This window comes from Drosophila albomicans, chromosome X, assembly GCF_009650485.2.
Source record: "Drosophila albomicans strain 15112-1751.03 chromosome X, ASM965048v2, whole genome shotgun sequence".
In the NCBI taxonomy this organism is placed as follows: Eukaryota; Metazoa; Arthropoda; class Insecta; order Diptera; family Drosophilidae; genus Drosophila; species Drosophila albomicans.
In genome coordinates this window covers 27,919,089-27,945,900 of record NC_047627.2, presented here as the reverse complement: position 1 = coordinate 27,945,900, position 26,812 = coordinate 27,919,089, and the positions used below count along the sequence as shown (strand labels likewise).

At 36.7% G+C, this 26,812-nt stretch overlaps 1 protein-coding gene across 14 annotated transcripts in view; it reads right to left on the bottom strand.

The window, feature by feature from the left end:
• LOC117578124 (neurobeachin) overlaps positions 1–26,812 on the bottom strand; it is a 294,046-nt gene that overhangs the window by 86,589 nt on the left and 180,645 nt on the right. For 12 of the 14 annotated variants that reach the window (XM_052007155.1, XM_052007158.1, XM_052007163.1 and 9 more), the window contains exon 2: positions 22,909–23,531. The exons of the other annotated variants lie outside the window; for them this stretch is intronic. In XM_052007155.1, coding sequence (XP_051863115.1) covers positions 22,909–23,214 — 306 coding nt within the window. In that variant the 5' untranslated portion in view covers positions 23,215–23,531. The remainder of the gene's footprint in view (positions 1–22,908; positions 23,532–26,812) is intronic. 14 annotated transcript variants of the gene reach the window in all.

Genomic DNA, 26,812 nt, shown 5'->3' with positions numbered 1-26,812 from the left:
TGTCCAGCGTCCCTCAACTCGCACCCAAATGCAAACCGAAAAATAAAACATAACATAGACCTGAGCTTAATGAATTTCATGGTCATTCCATGTGTACGCCTACGACCACGCCCCCTCCACCTCTGTCTCTCCCATTCTCTACTTTGCTATTCTTATGCTCTGGTCTGTCCATCATTTATCATCGCAAACAATTGCCGCTGGCTTAGCATGCCCCATAATTATTACACACATACACAAAGAGACAGAGAATGGGGGAGAGACATATGTGGAAGAGGGGTGGGAGGGGGGTAGGGGGGCACGCCCACGCTTGTGTGGTGAAATGATAAAAGGATTCCTGACTGACAGACATCAATCAGAGATTCTTCTACTACAATTCAAGCTTTGCCATTTGGTCTGCCAAAGGGATTTCAATCAAGTGTGCGTCAGGGGAGGGGGAAGGGGGGGGGGGAAGGGGAGAGGATATTTTGTTGCCTTGTGATGAAGCCTCGGCTCGTCTTTAATCTACTCGCATTTTATCTGTGCGCTTTGCTATGCCTTATCAATATGCAAAGTTTTTTGGCTCTCTCTCTCTCTCTCTCTCTCTCTCTTCCTCTCCAGAGAAAAAGGCGCATCCAAAACTTTGACTAGGCCAAAAGCTGATTGAGTGTGCCAAAAGCAGAAAGGAGAGAAAGCGGAGGAAGTGGACGGGGAAGAGGAGGGAAAGCGGAATGGGAATTGTTAAGCATAAACATTAAAATAAATTTATGCTATCAAAAAATACAAGACTAAAAAAATAGAGAGAGAGAGAGAGAGAGAGTGGGAAACGGGTGGTAGGGAGAGGGGAGAGAGGCGAGCGCGGGGAGGCGTGGCGCAGAAAAACGTTGAAAATTGTTTATCGCTCTGAAAAAGTTTTCAGTTTGCAGTCGCTCTTGTTGTTGCTTGTTTATTTTGCTATTTTTCCCATTGCATACTTTCCAGCGCATGTGGCTCTCTCTGTGTGTGTGTGTGTGTGTATGTGTGTGTGTGTGTGGTGTCTGTTTTGAGTTTTGAGTTAATCGAAAAAGTTAATCATCGAAGTTTTGCAACACGCTAAGCATAAAATGAAAGCCCTCCACGACAGAGCTAAATAGATACGAGACAGAAAGAGAGTGAGAGTGAGAGAGAGAGAGAGAGAGATCTCGAATGTGCATGGTCATTGAAAATAGAAAAAATAAATCAAATATGGCATCAGCCATTAAATAAGAACTCCCTCGTCGAAACTCATTGAGACACTCGCCGCAATGCAAACCAAAGTTTGCCACGAGAAAGAAATAAAAAATAGAAAAAAAAAAAAAAAAAACGGGAAATAGATGTGGAAATTGCCATGGAAATGTGTAACTGTAGCAAAGACAGCGACGGATTGCAAATGCCAGTATAAATACAAATAAAAACAAAATTGAAAAAAAAGCATATAAACAGAAAAGCAAATACTTTTATTTGCCAACTTTTGCCAGAGAAACAGAAAGAGAAAGAGCTGAATAATCTACTCGAAACTGTTTATCTTAGGCGCAGCTGCTCCATTATTTCCGTTTAAGCGAAAAGAACCATTTATTGAAACTGCTTGCAACAAATACAGCTAAATATTTATATGTTTGTTAAAGCAATTTCCGTTTAGGAGATACGTATACGTAATATTATGCTTGAGTTTTGAAGCAAATAATGAAAAAAAAATGTATCTTCATATTGCATTTAGTAATAAATACTACTAGCTAAAAGTTGCACTCACTTTTGTTTCAACATAAATTTAGAATAACCAACGAAATTTATCTGTGTAAAGAAATACGTATACGTAATATTGTGCTTGAGTTTTGAAACATACCCAAAAACAAAAAAAAATGTATCTTCATATATTTGATCGAATTCAGTTTTGTTTGAAAATAAATCTAGAATAAGTAACGATATTGTTCTGTGTAAAAAATACGTATACGTAATATTATGCTGCTTTACTTTTCATAAATATTAAAGGTTAGCATAAAATCCATTTCAAAATAAATATTGAGTGAAATCAAAACAGTGCGTTATTATTACAATATACCAAAAATATACCAAAATTGTACCAAAAATATACCAAAAATATACCAAGAATATACCAAAATTTTACCAAAAATATACCAAAAATATACCAAAATATACCAAAAATATACCGCGAAATATACCATAAAAATACTACAATTTTCCAAAGGCAATATTTCGTATATTGAATAGTACTGCATACATTCAAATAAACATTTCTTTCCATATTTTAAATCAATTTTCGAAATGAATTAAATTAAAATATATATTGCACTTTAATAAAATTGGTTTTCTTGTATTTGCCATTAGTTAAAGGAATGTTTTTGAGTATAATTTATAAAGCTGCCCATAGTTCGCTCTTCAATTATTTAATCCATTTTTGCAGTTCGCTTATAAATTCCAGTTTAAAATCTTAAATCCCAACGCCCAAGCATTTGGCTCTAAGCCGCTCGCCCACTTTTTGGCCGCTCTAATCTCTCGCTGTTTTTCCCTCTCTCTCTCTCTCTCTCTCTCTCTCTTTATCTCTCTCTTTCTCTCTGTATCTCCATTTCGTACTGCTTTTCTATGGCTTTTTTGTGTGCTCCAATCCAATCCAATTTGAACTTGCAATCTATTACAAAAACTTGCCATAATCTCGACAGCATAAAATAATTGACCCCTGAAAACGGATTCGTTGTTTCATTTTGCGAAACAAGTGACCAGTCACCAGGCACTTTAATCCCCCGCCAACTCTCCACCTCTCCACCTCCCTCTCCCTTTATTTCTGCCTCTTAGAGACAATGACAAGGCAATAAGGCAGAAAAGTCTATAGTAAATCCCTGACACTCTGTCGCACACACAATTACTTAGCTCTCTCTCTCTCTCTCTCTCTCTCTCTCTCTCTCTCTCTCTCTCTACTGACAAATATTATTTTGCAGGCTGAGGGAAAGCCATGATGCCACATGCCACATGCCGCATGCCACACGCCTCCGCAGTTTGCGAGTGCGGCAAACATTATGGACACTTAAAAAATTTTCAATGCACATTATTTGCTGATTGATTGAGTGATTGATTACGAAGTAAGAAGACGACGTCTCTCCCCCATCTCTTCAACTTTGCCTTCATCATCATCACCCAAGCTTCTGCTTGGCGCGTGTGCTGCCCCACAAAGTGGCTGTCATTTGTGTGTCTGCCACACACACATACACACACACACACACAGAGAGGTCCTGCCATCATTTTGTAGGCTTGCGACTCTTCGTCTTCATTGAAAGCTTTACAAATTGTCATTTGAGCACAGCAGAGCGAAGCGTCTTTGGCCGAAAAACGGGATGCGTCGAGTTACGAGTATTAAGTGCAAAATGGCAGAGCCTACAAGCCTCCCCCCCCTCCACGCTCCCCTCTCTCTCCACACACCACCCTCCACTCCAATCTGATGCCGAGGGGAGCGACCATTAGTTTGTCATTGTCTGCTGACGTCGACTTTGAGCGTCAATAATTGAGCGTTAAATATGATTTAAAAACGTATAACAAAAATGGCGACACTCAGCGATGGGAACGAAGGGAACGAAGGGAGCGAGGGATGGCAAAAGGTGGCAGATTTATAGCCGAGCAATGACTAGCGTCTGCACTTGGCTCGACATTGTCGAGACTTCGCTTGACGAAGCCGAAGCTAAAGCTGAAGCTGAAGCTTGCCAAGCAGCCAAGGGAGCGGAAATCAAGTCAAAAATTCCCTCGCGACCCAAGAGATACCATGTAAAAAATACACTGTTTACATAGCCATCGATAGCTTACAATGGGCGCACTATGCGTATGCGTGATCAAGTATACAAACAGTAATCGAAATTTATAGGGAATAGTAAAATATTTAATTAAATTTAACATGTAATACTAGATAGACTTTAACAAATAGATAATACTTATAATAAATAATACCAAATGACAGTTTGACTATATCAAGATGTAGATAATAAATATTAAAGGTTACCATAAAATCCATTTCAAAATAAATATTGAATGAAATCAAAACAGTGCGTTATTATTACAATATACCACAAATATACCAAAATTATACCAAAAATATACCAAAAATATACCAAAATATACCGAAATATACCAAGAATATACCAAAAATATACCAACAATATGCCAAAGATATACCAAAAATGTACCAAAATATACCAAAAATATACCAAAATATACCAAAAATATGCCGCGAACATATACATACATATATTTCTTAGTTTAGCCTACTCTTCTATTATCTATCTATTATCTATCTCCTTAAGCTTTAGATTTTGCCGAGTTTTATTGAAGTACTCATCATCTAACTCTTATTCAAAAAACTCAAGACTTTTCACATTTATCTATGTTTGTCAATTGATCATAAGTGATATTTGATTAATGCCAACCGATAACATTTGTTCAAATGGTTTAAAATTCTCTCGTTTTCCAGATAATACAAATTATTATAAGTTAGAGTGTTATCCCTCAATCAAAAGAACTCGAACTTAAAATTTATTACAGTAATGAAAATAAAGTTTGCCATGGAAATTAATGAAATTAAGTAATCAAAAGATAGTCCACGAATATACAACAATTTAAGTTGCTCACTGAAGAAGGCAACAAAAGCTGAGAAACTTGATTCGCTTTATGCACTTCTAGGGTATACGAATAATGTCATGTATATACATATATTTCAACCGCTGTTCAATTTCGAAATGCGCAAGAAAACAGTGGCAGCAAGCAAGGTGGGCGTGGGGCGTGGTGGGCGTGGAAGGTGACACTGCTTGACTGCGCTTTTCAATCTGCACAAAAGGGCAACCTTCTGGAACTACACACGCACACACGCACACACTCAGAAATCAGAAATGAGGACATCAGGAGGCAAGGAAGTGAAATTAAGAAAATGGAGACAAAAAAAAAAAAAGAGAGGAAAACTAAAGTATAAAAGTAATGAAAATGCGAGACAGGTCGCAAGAATGCCAAAGACTTTGAATGATGCAGCTCTAAACGCAACTTGCACTCGGGCAATAAATCAACGAGGCCAAAGAGCGAGCAGACAACGACGATGGCAACGACGACTTGGTCAAAGAACGACCAAAGAAGGGCCAAATGGCCAAATGGCAATGCAATCAAGTCCGCATTAAGCGACAGGATATTAATATGACACTTCATCCACCCCTCACCATCACCATCCCCATCCCCATCCACAAACTTCGAATCTGCTACAAATTGAACGCATGTCTTGCGCCTTAAATGGGATTTTTACATTGTTGACCCGCCTCGATTCTTTGTTACTGCCTCAACTGCTCGAAACGTGAAGAAAAGTGAAGGCGTTAAATATTGATGCAGCTTCGAAAGAATTACAATTTCGATTAGATTTCAAAAGATTGATTTTGATTTTTAACTTCAATTTAATCACTTCATTTCCATATGTTGATAATTAAAGACTTAACGAGTGGAGAGTAGAAAACTAGGATTGAATTGTATTATAACTGTATAGCAAAAAGAAATGCTTGTAATAGGCAGATTCAGAGTATACTTTGCACTCTATGGTATATTTTGTAAAGTAGCAGTATATCGATATACCAAAAGTACATTTCGCTATAAATGTAGATTTTTCAATATACCGTAATATACATTACGCTACACCTGAGTATTTTTTCGGTATATTAATTCGGCATTTTCAATATACTAAATATACATTTTAATACATATGAGTATTTTTTTTAGTATATTAATAAGCTTGTAATAGGCAGATTCAGGTAACTTAGAAATTGTATGCTTTGCACCCTATGGTATATTTTGTACTGTAATAGTATATAGATATACCAAATATACATTTCGCTATAAATTAACATTTTTTTGGTATATTAATTTACCAAATATACCGAGTACTTTTTTGGTATATTAATTTGACATGTTCAATATACTAAATATACATATTAATACAAATGAGTATTTTATTCAGTATGTTAATGTGCTATTTTGAATATTCCAAATATAGCATTCGGCTCAAGTATTCTTCCTTTACATTTATTTAGTATATTCGATATAACAAATATACCATTCCATATTCTTAGTATATTTTTAGTATATTTTATTGGTATAATTTAATAATAAAATTAAATATTGTGTTTTACTTTGTGTTTCCATTTCGTAAGTATATTCACTATACCAAAAATATAGCATGTGGTTTATTCTTAGTATTTTTTCAGTATTTTTATTCAATGATTAATGATTTATTAATTGAATTGAATACTTTGTGTTTCCATTTCTTAGTATTCTTCTTCAGTATACATGTGGTTTATTTTTAGTATTTTTTCTGAATATTTATTTGTTATATTTTAATATCGGTTTTTGTTTTGTTTTGCTTTCATTGCAGTTTTACATGTTCTCTATTCTTTTTGTACCACAAAAAGTTGTACAAATCTCTTAACATTTACATTTATGCATTATTTAGAAAATTGAATCAAGAATTTCTTGAAATTCCTATCATTGATTATTCTCTTTAAATGTGCTTTTATTAGTAATTTATTCCAATTCTGAAGCTCTTATTGACTTTCTCCCCTCAAAATTATTCTAGCTAATTATACATTTACAACTCAAAGCAAATACTCTTAAGTTATTGCTAAATTTTGCACTCATTTCGCATCATTTAAGTCCGCGTGACACGCGTGACTCACGAGTGCATTTAATTTCATTAGCCATGCTTTAATTTCTGTCACTCTTTTGAGTTGCAGTTGCAAAAAAAAAAAGGAAAATGCGTCAATTTTTATGCTTCCACTTTAGTCTTTATGTTTTTTTCATCGTGACACGAAAATGCCGAAACTTAATGCGCAGTAAAAAGTGCAATGTGTTTTTGCTGAAACTCTTTTACTTCTTTTTTTTGTTTTTGCAATTTGTTGCATGCTTTTAGAGCTCGTTGTTGCCACATGCCACATGCCGCATGCCGCCTTGCTACAGTTTTCCGGTTGTAGTTGCTTTATGTCTCACGAAGTAGTTGAGACAAAAGACAGAGCCAAAGAAATTAAATATTTGCAGACAGCAAAAGAGAGAAAAAGAGAGAGAGATAGCTAGATAGTTGTGGCAGGTATGCTGTCTGTGTGTGTGTGTGTGTGTGTGTGTCGGTGTGTGCACTCATAAAAGCCAACGACCTGGGCCGTCACTTTAGCAAAATTAGACAAAATTAGCAAAAATGCTGTCAGAGCAAAAGAATGCGACAGAAATGTGAAGAGTAGAGAGAGAGAGATAGGGAGCGAAGTGAAGCGGTTAAAAAGAGAGAAAAGTGATGGGGGGGAGGCAAAACCAAAAGCAATGCAAAACCAAAAGGCAAAAGCTGAAGCTAATGTTGAAGGCGAAGCAGCAGCAACCAAAGCCAACTCAAGGCAAAAGCAAAGCCAAAAGCCCAGCAGAAACTTGGCCAGCCACTTTGCTTAATTAAACGCGTCAGTTGTTGTTGTAGTTGCTGTTGTTGTTGTTGTTGTTGTGGCTGTTGCAGCGTTAAAAAAGATGGCAGGAGATTGAAAACTGTGCCAAGTGGCTACGACGAGTCAAACGAACTCTCGGCACAAAGTTTGTGGCAATTTTTAATTTAAATAATTAAAGAAAGACGTCGCCAGACGACAGATTGAAGAGTACGGTACACACCGGAAACGCAGAGCAGCGTTGCCAGACTGCGGAAAACAACATCCATGCTCCATCTCACTTGCACACTTTCTAGCAGCAACATCATCAGCACTTTTCATTTTAGCACCTTTCAGCAATAAAATTTCTGCAAAACTCGACAATTTTGCCGCTTTAGACAAAGGTAACAAAAGTCATCTAGAGAGAGGGAGACAGTGAGAGGGAGAGAAAGGGAGGAGGGGAGAATGTGTGTGGGGCAGTTGAACTCATAGCCAAAAGATCTGCTCGTCGAGATAGGCGCACACTTTTAATGAAAAGCCAGCAACAGGAACAACAAAAACAACAAAAAAAAAAGTGCTGAAGAAAATCTAGAAAAACCCCAAAAAGGCGTCGCCAACTTTTCTTCTTACGCTTCACTTGTGTGTGTCCGTGTGTGTGTGTCCGTGTGCGATGTGTGCTTTAGATAAGACGCAATGCATAGAAGCGGAAACGATGGCGTTGCCAGATTAAGCGACTGTTGGAGTCTCGAAGACGAAGTTGTCCCCAAACCTCTTTTCTCTTTCTCTTTGGCTTATCGCTCGCCTCAAGTCGAGTACTTTGCTGCGAGCTGTGAAAGGCTTTGCCCTCTTCCCCTTCTCTCGTTCAATACTCCTTCTCCTTATCTTGTGGGTCAATCAGTGCAGAAGAGGTTGCCACAATGGCGCTGCAATAGATCTGGCAACGCTGATAACAGACAACAGTTTGCTGCCCTCTCAACACAAAAAAAAAACAACGAAAAAAAATGCAAAAAATTGCATTCTAGAAAAGTTGAGCTATTGAAACTCAAAGTTTAACAATGAAAAGTAGCGTGAGTAAAACAAAAATATAACAGCCTGAAATGCGTTATTTAATGTCAACTAGAATTTAAGATTGTTAAAATAAGATTAGTAAACATATGTTAATTAATTGAGGAACGTAAACATTTTATTGAAATTTGTATTTGAATTTTTTTGTGTAAGTAAAATTAAATTCAAATATCATTAAAGCATTGAAGCTTTAATTTACAGATATTTTGATTATTATTTTATTAAAAAAAGCAACTAAGTAAGCTACACTCGACTGTGAGATACCCGATAGTGATATTGCATAAATACTAAAATATACCAAAGGCTACATATGGTATATTGTAAATATACTTCATTCAAAATATACCATATTTTGTATATTGATATGGTACTGCATTTTAAGTATATCGATACATTGCGACATTCATAATATACCATATTTAGTATATTGGTGTAGTACAAAATTCAAAACATATCATATTTAGTATATTGGTATAGTACTGAATTTAAAGTATATCATATTTGGTATATTGATACATTACGACATTCAAAATATACCATATTTAGTATATTGATATAGTACTAAATTTAAAACATATCATATTTAGTATATTGGTATAGTACTGCATTTAAAGTATACTATATTTGGTATATTGATACATTGCGACATTCAAAATATACCATATTTATTATATTGATATAGTACTGCATTTAAAGTATACCATATTTGGTATATTGATATATTACGACATTCCATAATATACCGTATTTAGTATATTGATATAGTACTGCATTTAAAGTATACTATATTTGGTATATTGATATATTACGACATTCAAAATATACCAAATGTAGTATATTAATGCAGTACGAAATTCAAAATATACCATATTTAGTATATTTGGTATATTGATATAATACTAAATTATCTTATTGGTGGCGGGTATGAAAATGCAAATAACAATTTCAATAATTTCATTCATTTTAGTTATTCATTTCACTCAGGAATTCACTCAGCTGAGTATAAAATATTAGTCACACAAAAGAAAGCATTGTAGTCTAGAATTTCTGCTGCATTTATCTTTTTTTTTGTATTAAACAAATTTATAATTGAATATAATTAAATTCAATGTAATCAAATATTCAGCCTCCTTTGTTGTTTTGTTAATATTTAATGAATTTAGTTTTATATTTCTTTTTTTTTGTTTGGGTGTTTTTTCAAATATTTCAATGTGCAATTATATAAAGTGAATTTCAATGAATGAGCCACACAAAAAAAAAAAAAAAACAGCAACATTAATCAGTTAATGCCGCAAAGCTAAAGCCAAGGATTAATGCAATTAGTTTGCAATAATTTCGATGTATTTTGTTGTATTTGTGAATTAATGTTAGAGGTAAACACAATTTGGATGATTGGCAGTTGGATAATAATTCGAATAAATGCTAAGTATAATAAATATATAAATATTTGATGCAATTTATGCCATTTCTCTGTTTATGACTGTCAAATTACAATTGCAATTGCTAATCGTAGTTGAAATGATTTCGGCCAATTGCAATTGGCAGCTTTGCAAATGAACTGACACCAACTACAGAGAGAGAGAGAGAGCGAAGCGAGCATAATTTATGTGCGAAAGAGAGAGAGAGAGAGGAGAGAGGAGGTCAGCATCTGCATAATAAGCAACATTATGGTCATCTAATGCTGCGTTATTTCCATATAGATTGTGTATTATAATTTTGCCAAATGCCACACTCAATGATCTAACGCATATCACATGAAATGAATGAATGCTAATGACATGCCACACGCAAAAGGACAAAACTGACTTTGGAATGTGGTTTGGGCGATATCACGAGTTAATTGCAGAGCCAGAGAGCGAGAGAGAGAGGGAGAGAGAGAGACGAAGGCACGGCGAGTGCCTTTTGCATTCAACTCACTGAAGCGCAAACAAAGTAAATTTGCTAAATGAATACGCACCCACACACACACATGGAGACACATCGAGACACACACACACACACACATACAAATTGACTAATTGAATGCGCTGGGAAAAGCCAAACGTATTTTCACAGTTGAAATGCGATTGTGAATTGAGTTAAAGGTGAAGTCGCAACAAAATTACACTCAACTAGCAGCTCATGTGTGTGTGTGTGTGTGTGTGTGTGTGTGTGTGTGTGCTGGCTAATTAGCTGGCCAAGGACGTGCCCCGCAAAAAGAATGCTCACAAATTATATAGCATACTTATTGGGGCGGGCAACAGCTGCTGCTGTTGCTGCTTCGTCTGCGGTTAAAGTCAACGATTAGCTAATACGTCGACGATGGCAATTGCAGATGACGAAACTTTTGGCTTGGCCACTTTGTGAAATTGTTTGCCATATTTGCTGCTGAAACTTTACTCAATCACACACACACACACACACACACATACGCATAGACGGAGTCACCCACTCACTAATCAAATAAACGAGCGAAACTTGAGAAGAGCGCGCGGGTCGCTTAGAGAAGGGAAAGAACTCAGCTTATTCTTGTTGTTATTGTTGTGTGTGCAAGCGTGTGCAAGTGTGTGTGTGTGTGTGTGTATTGAATATGGAATATGCCTCTGTCACAGCAAACAACAACAACTTGCCATTGAAGAGCGCCTTTTATTAAGTAAGCAAAGCGTATCAAGTTACACACTCAAGTTTACAAGACAGCGACTCTCTCTCTCTCTCTCTCTCTCTCTGTCTCTGTCTCTGTGTGTGTGCGTGACCACTGGCTGGCTAATTAATGAATTGGCATAACTTTCTTACTAACTCGCAGCAGTTTCTCTTTAGCACTCTATCGTGCTTTCAATTTAGCCGCCTTTCGTTTACTCCTCTCTCTCTCTCTCCCTTTCTCACTCTCTCTCTCTCTCTGCATAGTTTGGCAAATTGCTTTGGCTTTTGTTGACTTGTCGCTGTTCTTGTTGTTGCTTCATTTAGTTTTGTTTAGCACTAACAACAACAGCTGTGTACACAGCATAAATGTCACACACAGTGAATTAAGAGAGTAGGAAAATACAAAAAAGAAAAAAAAAACAAAGAACAACTCGGTGTAACTTTTTGAAAAATTACTCAAGTTATTTAAAAAGTTGTCACAACAATTGCGGCGCTTTGCATACATACATTTTTTGTTAACTCGAAGCACGTGAAAATATTTGACAAGCAGGTGCCAGGATTCAAAATGAAGCGTATATGAGTGCAAACAAAGTGTCACACGAAAGTGCTTTGAATACGAATGAGAGAGAGTGAAGCGAAGAGTTGAACAAAAAGTAGAACTAATAATAATAATAGTTGAGCAAGAGACGCATTAAATTGATGAACTTAAAGTAGGGAAAATACCAAAAGTTTCGGCATTGGATGCCAAACTTTTGAAAACCGAAATCAATTGCAAAACAAAAATGTTTGTGAAAAGCAAATGGCAAACAATTAGCGATAACCGAAAACGTTGGGCCAATTAAATGGTCTTTTTTATACCCGCTACCCATTGGGTAGAAGGGTATTATAACTTTGTGCCGACAGGAAATGTATGTAACAGGTAGAAGGAAGCATCTCCGACCCTGATCAGCGTCAACAGCCGAGACGATATAGCCATGTGCGTCTGTCCGTCCGTCCGTATGAAGCACTGAATCTCAGAGACTATACGAGATAGAGCTATAATTTTTTTTCGACAGCATTTGTTATGTTTGCACGCAGATCAAGTTTGTTTCGAATTTTTGCCACGCCCACTTCCGCCCCCGCAAATCAAAATCAAATCGAATCACAAGCTTAATTTTAAAGCTAGAGTTGCCAATTTTAGTATATACTATAATTACTATAGTAGTTATGATTCCTGAAAATTTGGTTGCAATCAGATAAAAATTGTGGAAGTTATTAAGTAAATACTTTTGTATGGGCAAAAACGCTTACTTACTAGGGGTCTGAGTTGCTTTGGCCGACAATCTCGTATATTGTGCCGTCTATGGTATATTTTGAATGGTGTACTATATCGATATACCAAACATACCATTTGGTATATTTTTAGTATTTTTTAGTATTTTCGGTATATTTTTTCAAAATGATACCGCAATATTTTGCCTTTATTAAAAATGGGTAGCGGGTATCTCACAGTCGAGTACACTCGACAGTAGCTTTCTTACTTGTTTTTTATTATTGACGACATGGTTGAGCAAAACTATGCGATAACAACAACAAAAGCATGGCAACGAGATGGTCGCCAGATCGTATTATGATGGCGGTCAATGAAAGCAAACAAATGGCGTAGCATACTTTTGAGCGCAGGCGGCGCAAATAAACTGTAGCATACTTTTAAGCGGCAGACGGGCCATTTCTTTGATGCTCAACTACTGGCGCCATAAAATTCACAACAGCAACGCGAAGCCAAGGGAAAACAACACGGTACCATAAAAGAATACACCACACACACACACATATGAAGCGTTGCTCTGACAACAAAAACAGCGAAAAAGTAGAAGAGAGTAGCAAAAAAAAGCAGCAGCGAATTCGCAACAACATTTTACGTTGTATTGTAAATCTAAACCGAAGAAAGGACATTAGCCGCATTTTGTCTTGGCAACCACAAGGAGAGAGAGAGGAGAGAGTGAGGGAGAGAGGGAGAGGGAGAGGGAGAGCTGCTCACTCACACATATGTCCACTTGTGCATGCCATGCACGTAGCAAGCGAACGCGCCGCTTTCTACCTTGAATGTGTTTCGTTTGGTGGTTTTTCTCTTTTCTCTATATATTTTTCGTTCGTTCGTTCGTTCGTTGCTTTTTTGTCTCCCTCCCTCTTGTGCGATTCATGTCTGGTGTTTTGTAGCTAGTTTAAATGCTCAACGCCATGCCATGCTCATTTTTTAGTGAAGTTTTAGCAAAAGTAGAAGTCTACGACATGTACGTGCAACAATACAAAACACAGACAGACAGACAGATAGAAAGAGAGTGAAAGAGAGAGAGAGAGAGAGATAGAGTGAGGCCTGAGCATGTGCTCAAGATAACGTTGCCATTTCAGCTCGTGATGTTATTCTAGTTGCCTAGCAAAGCGCGATATCCATTTAGATAGATGATGCTGCAAACCGAAAAGCACACAGAAACAAACTCTGACACATGCATGTGGCATTGCAGAGGCCTATGAAGAAGCGAGAGAGAGAGAGAGACAGGGAGAGCACCTTAGTCCTAGTTGCCACACACACACACAGACAGGCGTCTCGTAGCTGTAAACTAGCGAAATTGTCAGGTTCCTGGCATCGTGTGTGGCATACAAAGCTGTTCCTAGTAACAACAACAACAACAACAAACACCTCTAACAATATTCTGCTCTCTCCACATTCGTCTGCTTTTCATTTGTTTTTTTTTTTTTATACGTTTTTTTTGCATTCTCATGTTGAACAGGCAATGAATTTCAAGTGCCAAAATTTGGGCACAACGTATAACTAATGCTATTAAAATACTCACACACACACACACACACACATGCATGATGAATGAAAATGGAATGTCGAAGAAGAATGGAAATGAAACAAAATGAATGAAGATTGCATCAAATTGCCAAATATTGAAAAGAATGCAGAGTACAAGAATTTGATGCCACATTGATAGCAGTAAATGGAATAGAATACATAAAATAAAATGAAAAGAAAAGGAATGAAAGGAATCTGAATAAAGTCGAAAAACATATTATGGAAATGATATTCAAGAAATAATAAATGGATAGGAAATGATTGAGTTTTAAAAAGTAATAATAAATTATAGAAAACCATTAAATAATATCACGAAATGTCATAAATATTATGGAATAATGAAACTAAGTGGAATGGAACACAAAATCTTTGCTGGAACACTCCGATGGAACAACATGGAACCGAGTAATATGCGCCAATGGAATGGAACACATTAAAGTGAATAAATTTTGAAGATATAAAAGTGGAATGAAACAAAAATAGCAAAATAAACTGGAATCATTTCACTCTCAAGTGGAATAGAACATAATTCATATGTGCTTCTTAAAATTAGTTGTTTGAGTGGAATACGAAGTGGAATGAAACACAAAAAGTTTGCTGTAACAAAACAAAATGTGATAGAGAAAAATATAACGAAAGTGGAATGAAACAAAATAAGCGAAATAAACTGGAATCATTTCACTCTTTAATGGAATAGAACACAATTCATTTTAAGATGAATATGCAACTAATAATTATATTTGAAAAACAAAGCATAATGTTTTGATAAGAAATTCAAAAGAGTAAAGAAGAGATAAATAAATAAAATATTTGAAAAGTATTAAAGTAATACACTCGATGAATGTTTATTGTGTTGTTCAAATAAATATTAAACTGTATTCTCGAGCGCTAGACTAAGTTTAAAGCGTGGTTAGAGTTGGTCAAAGGATTCACTTTTATTGACTCAAAGATGCAAATGCAGAAGGAGATGCAGATGGAGATGACTAAGACTAAGACACCACACAACAGAAGCAGCACCGCAGTGACAGGACAGTAGAGGATGAGGACATTTGAAAGTACAGTTGCGCCTGGTTGGATGAGTGTTGTGGCTGTGCTTAGGAATTTAAAGCGCATGCAAAAAGCAGATGCCACACGCAAACGCACAGGCAACAAAGCTCAGCTGCAGCACAGCTGCCAACATATTTATTTTTTTTTTTGTAGTATAATTGAAAATGAAAGCCAAGCTGCCCACAAAGTGACACGTACGAAAAAGAACGAGAGAGAGATAGAGACTAAGTCGAGTTGTCCATTCCGTGTGTCCTTTGGCCGTGTAATAAGCTGATCCACAAACAGCCGAGAGACCAACAGACAGACGGACGGACAGACGGACAGACAGACAGACAGATATAATGCCATCTCTGAATAGGTTTAAGTATCTCGAACGACATCTGCATGCTGCACAACTGTATCGCCAGTTGTATCTGCATCTGCATCTTGGCTCTTTATTTGTGTCTGCATCTTCTGTTTATAAACTGTTTAAGTTTTCAAATGTACAAAGCTTAGCAGCAGCTGAGCTGACGTCGGCGTCGACGGCGACGTCGACTGCTCGGCCAGCTCATTGTTCAAATTGTGCCACAGGGCGAAATAGATACAGAGAGAGAGAGAGAGAGAGAGAGAGAGAGAGAGACGTAATGCGTGTGCAAGTGGCTTGCGTCTGCAGAAATGTATCCTCAAGTGCTGCTGCGTGTTTGTGCATGTTTGTGCATGTCTGTTGTTGTTGTTGAGTGCACACAAATTTGCATAGATTGGAGCTGAGCAGCTTGCCTTTCAACATGTTCGCTTCCACACCTGTCATGTCTTGCCTTCTCTCAATCTGCACCGAGTGTGACCAGAGTTGTGTAAAAATAACAGCTTAAATTTTGCGGCCAATTCCTGTGGCAGTTATTCAATTAAATTACTCCAAAAGAAATGCATAAAAGTTGCAGATTATCTAAAATTGCAAATGCTAAAAGTTTGCTTCAAGAGCAGAGAGCTGAAAGATTGTTTAGCCGAAGAAAAAAAGTTGAGAAAGAAGTGCACTTATTTCGTTTAGTTTCCAGTGCTGTGCAGCTAAGCAAACATTTGAATTTTCTCCAACTAGTTTTCGCTGTTTAAGTAAATATCTTGGGTTTATTCTATTAATAAAAGTTCTTGCTAAAACACAGCCATAACTTCAAGATGCGTTCATAAAGAAGATATTAAATGGTGTTGTAGAGAGTAGAGAGAGAGGGAGAGAGAGAGGTAGAGAGAGAGAGAGAGAGAGAGAGCAAGAGAGAGAGCAACAGAAAGAGAAAGAGAGTAGTTTTATGATTATTATACAAGTGAAGTGAGAGAGCGAGCGAATCTTTAGCCATTGTTATTGCCCTCAATTTCTCTCTTGCTTGCCAATCAATGGCAAGAGCCACCCATTAGTCATTTTAATTAGTGTAGGGTATTGTATGAGTGTGTGTGTGTTGTTGACTTGTTGTTGTTGTCGTTTGAAGTGTCGTCAACAAGAACGGACAGCGACGGACAGCAACGGGCATCAATGTTGGGATCGCGTCATAATTATGTGTAGGGACACTTGAGCTGCAAATTAATTACACAATTTGCTGCGCAAATCGACGAGGGAACGCAGCAGAGTTTTGCGAGTTGACAGAGAGTTGGCGATGACGATGATGATGATGTGGATGTGGATGTGAATGTTGAGGGGAAGAGCAGAGCGTGCGCTGTGTAGCCACATTAATTAGCGTTCATCAATCATGTTTGACCGTAGCCATAGACGGTTCGCTGGCAGTTACAAGGACATCAAGGCATCAGGCACTCAACGCAACTCAGAGAAACGCAACTGAACTGAACTCAACTGAAGTCGAGTCAACAGCAGTAGCTTCATCTCCTTCATTGCCTGCCTCACTTCGAACTACATCTACATCTAACAACAACTGGCTTCCATTTTATGCTCCTCGAGAGCATCATTTGCCATCTCTACTGTTTGCGGCTTGCGCTGCAAATATTGCGCAATTTGTCGTCATTATACAGGATATTGAACCTCATAATGTGCGACGACATCATCAATTCCAAAATGTTGACGTCTGCCCAAGAGCTGCAGCATAACGCAGCCACAAGATAGATAGCCGAAGGTAAATACTATCAGCGAGAGCGAGAGAGAGAGACAGAGAAGGAGGCACATTACTGTTGTGTACTTCAAATTTATCGATTTTCATCAACCTTAATCGATCACATTTTGGAGTTATTAAAACAGCAAGCACACTTTGGGAGAAGCTATAAAACATTTAGCTCTTTCATAAAAGCTGTCAAGCGCTGAGTGGCAACTAATCTTATTTCTGCTGTCGATAGTAACTGTGAGTGTTGTATTAATAAACGATAGTATTGTTAAATATGTTTCTACTTTCGATAGTATAGAAGTCATTAACGACAACAAATCCTAAGGATTTGATTTAATGTATGTTGCCAAATTTCTGATATCGATAGTAATTGTAAGAGTGTTGTATTATTAATCGATAGTATTATTTAAAATGGCAATAATGACAAATAATATTTCTGTTATCGATAGTAGCTATAAGAAAGTTGTTTAAATAAACGATAGTCGTATTCGAGATGTAGTTAAGGAGAGAGAAGGAAAGCTGTCAAGGAAAGACTTGTCTACTATCGATAGGAATGAAAAATAATATATTTGATATCGATAGCAGTTTTGAGAAAGTTGTATAAATTAACGCAACTATTGTTCAATGATGATTAACGTTAGAAAATTTTAAGGAAATTTGTCAAGAAACGATTTTATTACTATCGATAGTAAACGATAGTACAGTTTGAAGAGACAAATAATACATCTGCTATTGATAGTAGTTATAAGTGAGCTCTATAAATTAACGCGACTATTATTAAAGCTGATTTTAATGCCAGAAAATAGAAATAGAATTGCTATTAACAAGAATTATTCAAAATTGATTTGCTATTAATACTATCGATGTATCGATTTGTATTCTACTTTTTGTTTGCTTTGCATTTGTATTCGGTTGGCATTGTTTGCGATCTCTACACTCATCTCTAATCGATTACACAGTCCTGTGAGCCACAACAAAATGCCCGACTCGTTGAGGCCTGTGTTTGCATCCACTTCTTATATTTTTTTTTCGCTGTTTTGTTTGCTGTTTATCTGTGCTGTGCTGTGGTTCTGTGGTTTGCTTGCTTGCTCTCCGCGCTTGGCGACTGACAGGCTGACAGGAAGAAGAGGCAAAGCATTGACAATCATTTTACACTTGGCGGAATATTATGTAAATTGCTTTTCATATTTGTGCAACATTTAAATTTACATGCGACAAACGAAAGAGAGAGAGAGAGAGTGAGGGAGATGGCAACAAACACGAAGTAGTAAGTAAATCACGACTGCGGTGGTTGCTGTTACTGTGTTTCATTTTTTTTTTCTTTTTTTTTTTTTTTGGGTGGTGTTGATGTCAATGTAAAAGGCCTACGAGGCAGACATCATTATAACGCCAGACAGCGCCAATGGCTGATTGAGTGAACGAGTGACAAACTGCATGTGTGCGACAGAGAGAGCAGTACTTAGAGAAAGATAAAGAGAGAGAGCAAACCATCTAGATATGCGGGAGAATTGTCGCCAGGCGTTGAGTTGTGTCTACGGGGAGAAATTAACGATGCGTAAAAAGTCCTCTCGTTTGCTTTTATTAATATGTGTGTGTGTGTGCGGGTGTGTGGGTGTGCCTTGGCGGAATTATTTGATAGCCCCATGTGAACTGAAATTGCAATGTGTCAGTTTTAATGGCATTGCAATTGCTTCCAGCGCTTAATACACAACTCTACTCTGTATCTCTGTGTGTGTGCTGTGTAAAATGCATAAAATGAAAATGTTAAAAGCAGACAGCAGTCGCTTGGGAAGCGCAGTGTCAAGTAAAAAACGATTGGGTGTTAAGTGTGCTCAGCTCAGCACAAAAATTGATGCATAGAAATCTGCCGAGCATGCATGACTAACAGATACTTTATGATCCAGAAAATTGAATAAAAATAATCGTCGTTGAACAAATTTCATTCATGCCAAATATCGTGGCTTTAACTCTTTTACTCTCCGAGATCAGCGCATTAAAAGTGACGGACAGACGGAACGCAGGATAAGCTGAAGGAAAGACAATCAATCCACTTGAATATCCGCTTAAATGGCAAAAGAAAACCACCAGCTCTCAACCGGTTTTATTGAACTTTTTAAGCACCTCCCCGCAGCTGAAGCAGCGAGTAACGATAATAAAAAGAAAGAAAAGAGAGACAGGAAAAACATGAAAACGTGCACGAGAAGAGAATTGCAATTAAAATGAGCCAAAAAAAAAAGGCAATGAGAAGTAAAGAAAACAAAGTTGCAATGCGACAGCAAAGCGTATGCAAATAAATATTAAAACAGTCGATAAATCGAAATGCGAATGCAACTTAATTAAGGAGTCAGTGGAGTGGACTGCCAACTGAAGAGAAGAGAAGTGATAAAAGAAAAAACCGAGGAGACCCGGAGTAAATCAATCAAATTCGCAAAGCCAGCAAAAGTCAAACGCACTATCAAGGAAATTGAGTTATAAACACAACGATTACACAGCTCGACAGTAGCAGGCATCGAACTCTAGCAACACAAACTCGATATTCATTTATTTACAAAACAAAATGAAACCAAAATGAAAGAGCAGCAATGCTGTGGATCAAATTGCATTAAAAGCATCGGAAATGCAATCAAAGCGATGCGAAAATATGCAGCAAATATGCATAAAAGTGAGCAAAATATGATATATCGAGGCATCTCGACTATTGACTTGCTAACAGACCACACAGCAAATAAAGCAACTTTCAGAGTATTCATGGGAATTTTGATATAAATATCAGAGGACGACATTAGAAAGCGATTCTTTTCAACTTGTTGTTGAATTTGCAATGCAATATAATGGATATGGTATATTTTGAATGTAGTACTATATCAATATACTAAATGTGGTATATTTTGATTTTAGTATATACCTATATTCTAAATATGTTATATTTTAAATGTATTACTATATCAATATATCAAATATGGTATATTTTATATGTCGTACTGTATCAATATACCATATACGGTATATTTTTAATGTATTACTAAATCAATATAGTAAATATGGTATATTTTAAATGTGATACTATATCATTATACTAAATATATTATATTTTGTATGTGGTACTATGGTATATTTTGAATGTGAGACCATATCAATATACCAAATATGGTATATTTTGATTTTAGTATATACCTATACTTCTAAATATGTTATATTTTAAATGTATTACTATAGCAATATATCAAATATGGTATATTTTATATGTAGTATGTATGTATGTATCAATATACAGTATACGGTATATTTTGAATGAAGTACAATATCAATATACTAAATATAATATAATACAAATATGATACTATATCATTATATTAAATATATTATATTTTCAATGTAGTATTATAGTATATTTTGAATGTGGGACCATATCAATATACCAAATACCGTATATATTGAATGAAGTACTATATCAATATACTAAATATGGTATATTTTGAATTCAGAATATACCTATATTCTAAATATGTTATATTTTAAATGTATTACTCTATATGTGTATATATCTAATATGGTATATTTCATATCCTGAACTGTATCAATATACCATATACGGTATATTTTGAATGTAGTATTATAGTATATTTTGAATGTGAGACCATATCAATATACCAAATATGGTATATTTTGAATGAAGTACTATATCAATATACTAAATGTGGTATATTTTGATTTTAGTATATACCTATATTCTAAATATGTTATATTTTAAATGTATTACTATATCAATATATCAAATATGGTATATTTCATATGTCGTACTGTATCAATATACCATATACGGTATATTTTTAATGTATTACTATATCAATTTAGTAAATATGGTATATTTTAAATGTGATACTATATTATTATACGAAATATATTATATTTTGTATGTGGTACTATGGTATATTTTGAATGTGGGACCATATAAATATACCAAATATGGTATATTTTAAATGCATTACTATATCAATATACCAAATATGATATACTTTGATTTTAGTATATACCTATACTTCTAAATATGTTATATTTTAAATGTATTACTATATCAATAACATTTATCAAATATGGTATATTTTATATGTCGTACTGTATCAATATACCATATACGGTATATTTTTAATGTATTACTATATCAATTTAGTAAATATGGTATATTTTAAATGTGATACTATATCAATATACTAAATATATTATATTTTGAATGTAGTATTATAGTATATTTTGAATGTGGGACCATATAAATATACCAAATATGGTATATTTTGAACGAAGTACTATATCAATATACTAAATATGGTATATTTGAAATGTATAGTACTACATTCAAAATATACCATATTTGGTATATTGATATGGTCTCACATTCAAAATATACCATATTTGGTATATTGGTATGGACTATAGCCTTTGTTATATTATTAGTATTACTGTTGCATAATAATTTGGTATATTTTAAGAAAATTATCGTTTTAGCGATCTCACAGTCGACTGCAGCTTTCTTGTTGCCATTTGATGTTTTATAATATGCTCCATATGAGCGAATGACTTAAAACATGTTTTTAAAAAAATTTGTCTTAACCTTAGCTTTTATAATCTTTAACGAGAGAGAGACAACAGATGTTTAATAAAAACAATTCTTAATTATTCCAACGACTTTTTGTCGAATATTTGCTGAACACAATTTTGAAACATTTAATCGGTTTTAAGGACTTGGAACCTACAATCACATAATGCCCGACGCCACTTTAATAATCTAAACAAAGAGAAATCTAGACTGAGCTCTTGTTAGCTAAAATAATGTATTGCATTGAGCGATAATTTGTGATGAGAGAGAGAAGAGCCCCAAAAATCTTTAATGCAAACTGAATGTGTGCTTAACAACCTGCAATTAAAGTGTGTGTGAGTGTGTGTCAGAGAGTGTGTGTACTTTGGCCACGTTAAGCATTTGCTTTTAATTAACTTGAATCTTGTACTCACAAAGTGCCAGCAACTAAGGCATGTGACAGGGGTTGGTTTCATTTCGTTACGTTTCCTTTCGTTTTCCGGACGTGGAAAAAAAAGGAAAAACAGCAGCAGCAAAAAAAATATAGAAAAGACTCACCTGCAAAGAGAAAGAGAGAGAGAAAATGAAGAAAATGTGTTAAAAAATATGCAGACAAGTTAAATTTTATTATATGAATATCGGCTTATGGCACATGGTTAGTACAGGCAGCACAGAGGGGTGGAGTAGTAGGGGGACGGGAAGGGGGAGGAGAGCCTAAGGGTTCGGGCTCACTGTAAATGTAGTTATAAAATTCATATCAAAGTGAGTTCACAAGCCAAAATCCCAAAATCAGCTACACACAACAAGAAGAAGAAGAAGAGGGACACTCTCCACTGTCTGTGTGTGTGTGTGTGTGTAGTGTCCATGTGTGTGTGTGTGTGTGTGTGTGTCTGGCAAATGTATTTGCCTATTTACAGCCTATTGCACATTTTGATGGCCGTTACATGGCAACTTCCAATGGGGCAGCAACCAGCGAAGAGGCAAACAGCAAAAACAGAAAGAGAGAGAGCCAGAGCGAAGTAACTGAAAGCGAGAAAGAGATGGGAGAGAGAGTGTGGAGATAGGGAAACAGGGGAGGGGGAAAAAAAAACTTACTGAAGCGCAAACCGAAAACTAAATTGAATTTTGTGCAACATGAGATGAAGCTGAAGCGAGATGGAAACGAAAGAGAAACACAGAGAGAGTTGGCAGATATCAGAGTCGACTTTGCCTAACACACACATACATATACATATGTCTGTCAGTGTAGTGGTGTGTGTGTGTCCCACTTACCGAGAATGCTTTGAGAAATACCAAACACTGTATGATGCCCTCCATGGTGTCGCCGGTGAGGCAAAATGTGCCGGTCAAATGTCGTCCCTTGCGTCCCACTGTCGCCGCCGCCAGCGAGGCGTGGACGAGGGCACGCTGCTGCTGTTGGTGCTGTTGCTGACCTGCCGCCATGCTGCCGGCGATGCCAACGCCAACGACGCCCTTGACGCCGGCAGCGGCGCTGGCAGCGGCGGCTGTGGCCACAACGCCGCTTGTCAGCATGCGGGGCAAGGGGGCGGCTCGCATTAGACGCTCCAGCGAGTCCATTTTGATTTGTTTGTGTTTGTGTCTAGGTGTGTAGGTGTGTGTGTGCCTATCGGTTATCGGCTATCGATGCAACCGATGCAACCACTGACGATTAACTGACGACACTTGTTATCGCTGCTTTTGATATTTTTGATTTTTGATTTTTCCTTTTGTTTCTTTTTTTATTACAGTTATATTCCTTTTTTGCTATTTTCGCATTTTTGTTGTCGTTGCACTTTTCTTTGTTCGTTTTTATTCAATTTTATTGTTGTTGTTAGTTTTGTTTTTTATTGTTGTTTGTCTTTTGCTTCTTGATTGCTGCTCACACATTTCCTTAACTGCAAAATGTGTGAGAGAAAGACGGGGGGGTTTTTTTTGTTGGGTGGGGGGATTGATTGACGAAAATGTGTTACAAGCAAAACAAACTCAAAAAGAATTTGCCACAGCACGAACCCAACAACACAGTACAAATAAAAAAAAAACAACGAAACGAAACGAAACGAAATGAACAAAATACAGATAAACTGGGGTAAACAAATCGAAGACTGACTGACGACTGATTGCCTGGATTATTGCCTCTGACTGTGCGAGCCGAGTGTCGAGAAGTAACTGAACTAGTTCCAGTTCCAGTTCCAGACTGAAACTGCAAACAACAAGAAGAAGAACCGAGAGGCAAGCAACAACTATCAATAAACTGGAGCACAACTAAGACGACCCAAAAAAAAAAATGGAAGAGAAAGAAAAGAAATGGAAGTGAAGAAAAGCAAAGAGCAGCAGCAAACTGTCATTATGATGACTGCCAGACAGAGACAGCAGCAACAACAGTTCACTCTCTCTCTCTCTCTCTCTCTCTCTCTCTCTCTCTCTCTCTCTCTCTTGTAACTCTTCTGCTTACGACCTCTGGCTGGGGACTAATAAAATGCAAGTTAAATGTTTGTTAAAAATGTATAGCAGAAAAACTCGGACTCAGAAAAGAAGACGAAATACATTGCCACAACAGCAGGAGTGAAAGAGATGGAGAGTGAGAGATACGGCAAGAAGAAGACTAACATCTTTTTTTTGGCAGTTGACCAGGCGACAAAGTTAAACACCATCCAAAAGTGCAACAAGAAAATCGTAAAGTAATATTGTTAAGCATTTTGATGCGATGGAAACTCAAGCTTTATTTCCTTGAGATCAAACTTTGAACCGGTTAATAAAGGTAAATGTCAAAAAAACTCAGTTGTCGAAAGAGGAGCAGATCAGTTAAAGGGCAATACTCTATATTCATAGAATTCTAAAATAAATGTGTATCATTTTCTAATGAGTTAAAGATGAACCGATTCAAAAATTAGTATGAGAATATAAAATTCCGAACGTCAAATTCTTAGAGATCAATTTTGAACCAGTTTACAAAGGTATTTAATTAAAGATGAAGGTTTGCCGAAACGGTTCAAAATTAATATGAGAATATAAAATTCCGAAATGTCAAATTCTTATGTGTCATAAAAACTCAATTCCCCAAAGTGAAGCAGAGTAGTTTAAAAGTAAGACTCGAGTTTAATAGAAATTTAATTGCTTCGAAATTTTAAAAGAGATTAATATTCTTTTCTTTCGAATCGGTTCGTTCTTCTTTGTGTTCCGAACCGGTTTAAAAGAGTATATTAAATTCCAAACCGGTTCGTCAAGCTTGATGTTCCTTTAACTCAATATTGAGCTCTCAACTCAGTTTTGCAGCTTTAGCTTTGCTTTGGCAAACATTTACGAAAACTTCAAACCGCACTGCGAACCGGTTTGTCATTTTTTTTTTTTTTTGTTTTTAATGGGTTCATTAAGCTCTGGTTCTGGTCTGCCTGCCTGCTGTCTGTTGTCGGCTGCTTGCTGCTTGCAATTCAATGAGACAAACACAGTGGGAAGAGTCGTTGTCAATGTCGTTTGTGAACTGTGCAGAAAGCAGTATGTTATTTATGCGAGTCCTGTGTATTGCAGCAGCTAACAGTTGAAGAAAAATAAGCATACACTCGCTTCGCAGTCAGCAGTCGGCAGTCTATAGACCTTAGATCCTGTCACAGTCACTTCGTCTCTCTGTCTGTCTGTTTGTGTAAATGTAACTGTGACTGTGACTGCGTCCTTGTGTCCTCTTTCATCCTTCTGTTCGAGCTGCTGGCTCTTCCGCTTCCATTCGCCAGGCGCTTCAAGCGTAATTTATCTGCTGAGTGTGTGTGTGTGTGTGTGTGTGTGTGTAGCTGCTGCTCTGACTGTCAACGAGGACAACACAGAGACAGAGACAGAAACTGGCAGTAAAATTTATGCAGGCCAAACGTATGGCCAACAGTTGCCAGCACACACATCCACAGATAGATAGCGAGAGAGTGAGCAGAGAGAGAGAGAGAGAGGGGGGGGGAGGGTAACTCGAGTGTATTAACTGCAGCTAAATCAAAGTTTTGAGCCAAGTTATGAATTATTTGCCATTGTGCAGCATGCGAAACATTTCTTTGTCGCTTTGTCGTTGCCTTTTCTGCCATTCTGCCTTGTGGCCAGGAAACGACAACGGCACGACCTTTAACCCGCCCCCGCTCCCGCTTCCTGCTGCTGCTCTCCCCCTTTCCCTTCCCCCATTCAACATCCGGCCTAGGCCACTGTACTTGGTACCTTTTTGCTACCTGCACTGTCTGCTGCTGCCTGTCTGTTGTTGTCTGTTGGTCGTGCCAAGTTAATTTGAACATAAACAACAGCAACAACCACAACAGCAACATCTACACACACACACACACACAATATTTTCATAGCATACTTTTTGGGGGCCAACGAGAAACGAAACGAAACGAATTTGTATATAAAATAAACAACAAAAAATGCGACCGAAAGAAGAAAGGTTTTCTTCGTTTTTTTTTCTCCTCGCTGCTGCTGCTGCTGCGGCATTTGACTTTCTGGGACAGTCGAGACACGTAAAATTCATAGACAACAACAACAACAACAACAAGAGAGGCAGCAAACGAAAACATTGGCAACAAAAAAAATTGAGAAGGGGAAGAGAAAAAAAATTAAATGAAGCACAAATTAAGTGAAAATAATAAACCCTTGGGCAGCAAAACAAGAAACAACGCAGAGATACAGAGATACACAAACACACACACATAGAGATGAGGGGAAGAAGCAGAGCGAATGCTTTGTAGTCGCCTTAGAGCATTACACATGCATTAAGCCCCTTTGGCGCTTGCCTTCTGTTCTTCTTCTTCTTCGTCTTCGTCTTCCTCTTCTTCAGCGTCCGGATTCCTGCATTACAGTTAATTAAAGCTTGACCTTGCACAGTGGAGCAAATGCGTTGCGGCAAGCGCTCAACTAAGCCTTGAATGTCCTAGCGAACTATGTGCTAAGTGCGGTCAAACACTGCGTATACTTAATGTGCTCCTGGCTAAGCAAGCTTCAACAAAAAATACATTTTGAACGTCTCTCTTAAAGTGTGGTTAAATGTTTAGTTGTTAAAACTCTTTTTTTTTAATACTAAACTATATTAAACAAACACTGCGTATACTTAATATGTGCTATACTTTAAGAATTTGTTGTTTAAAAAAAATACATTTTATATTGAGTTGAATATCGTCTCTTTAAATTGTTGTTAAATGCTTAGTTATTAAAT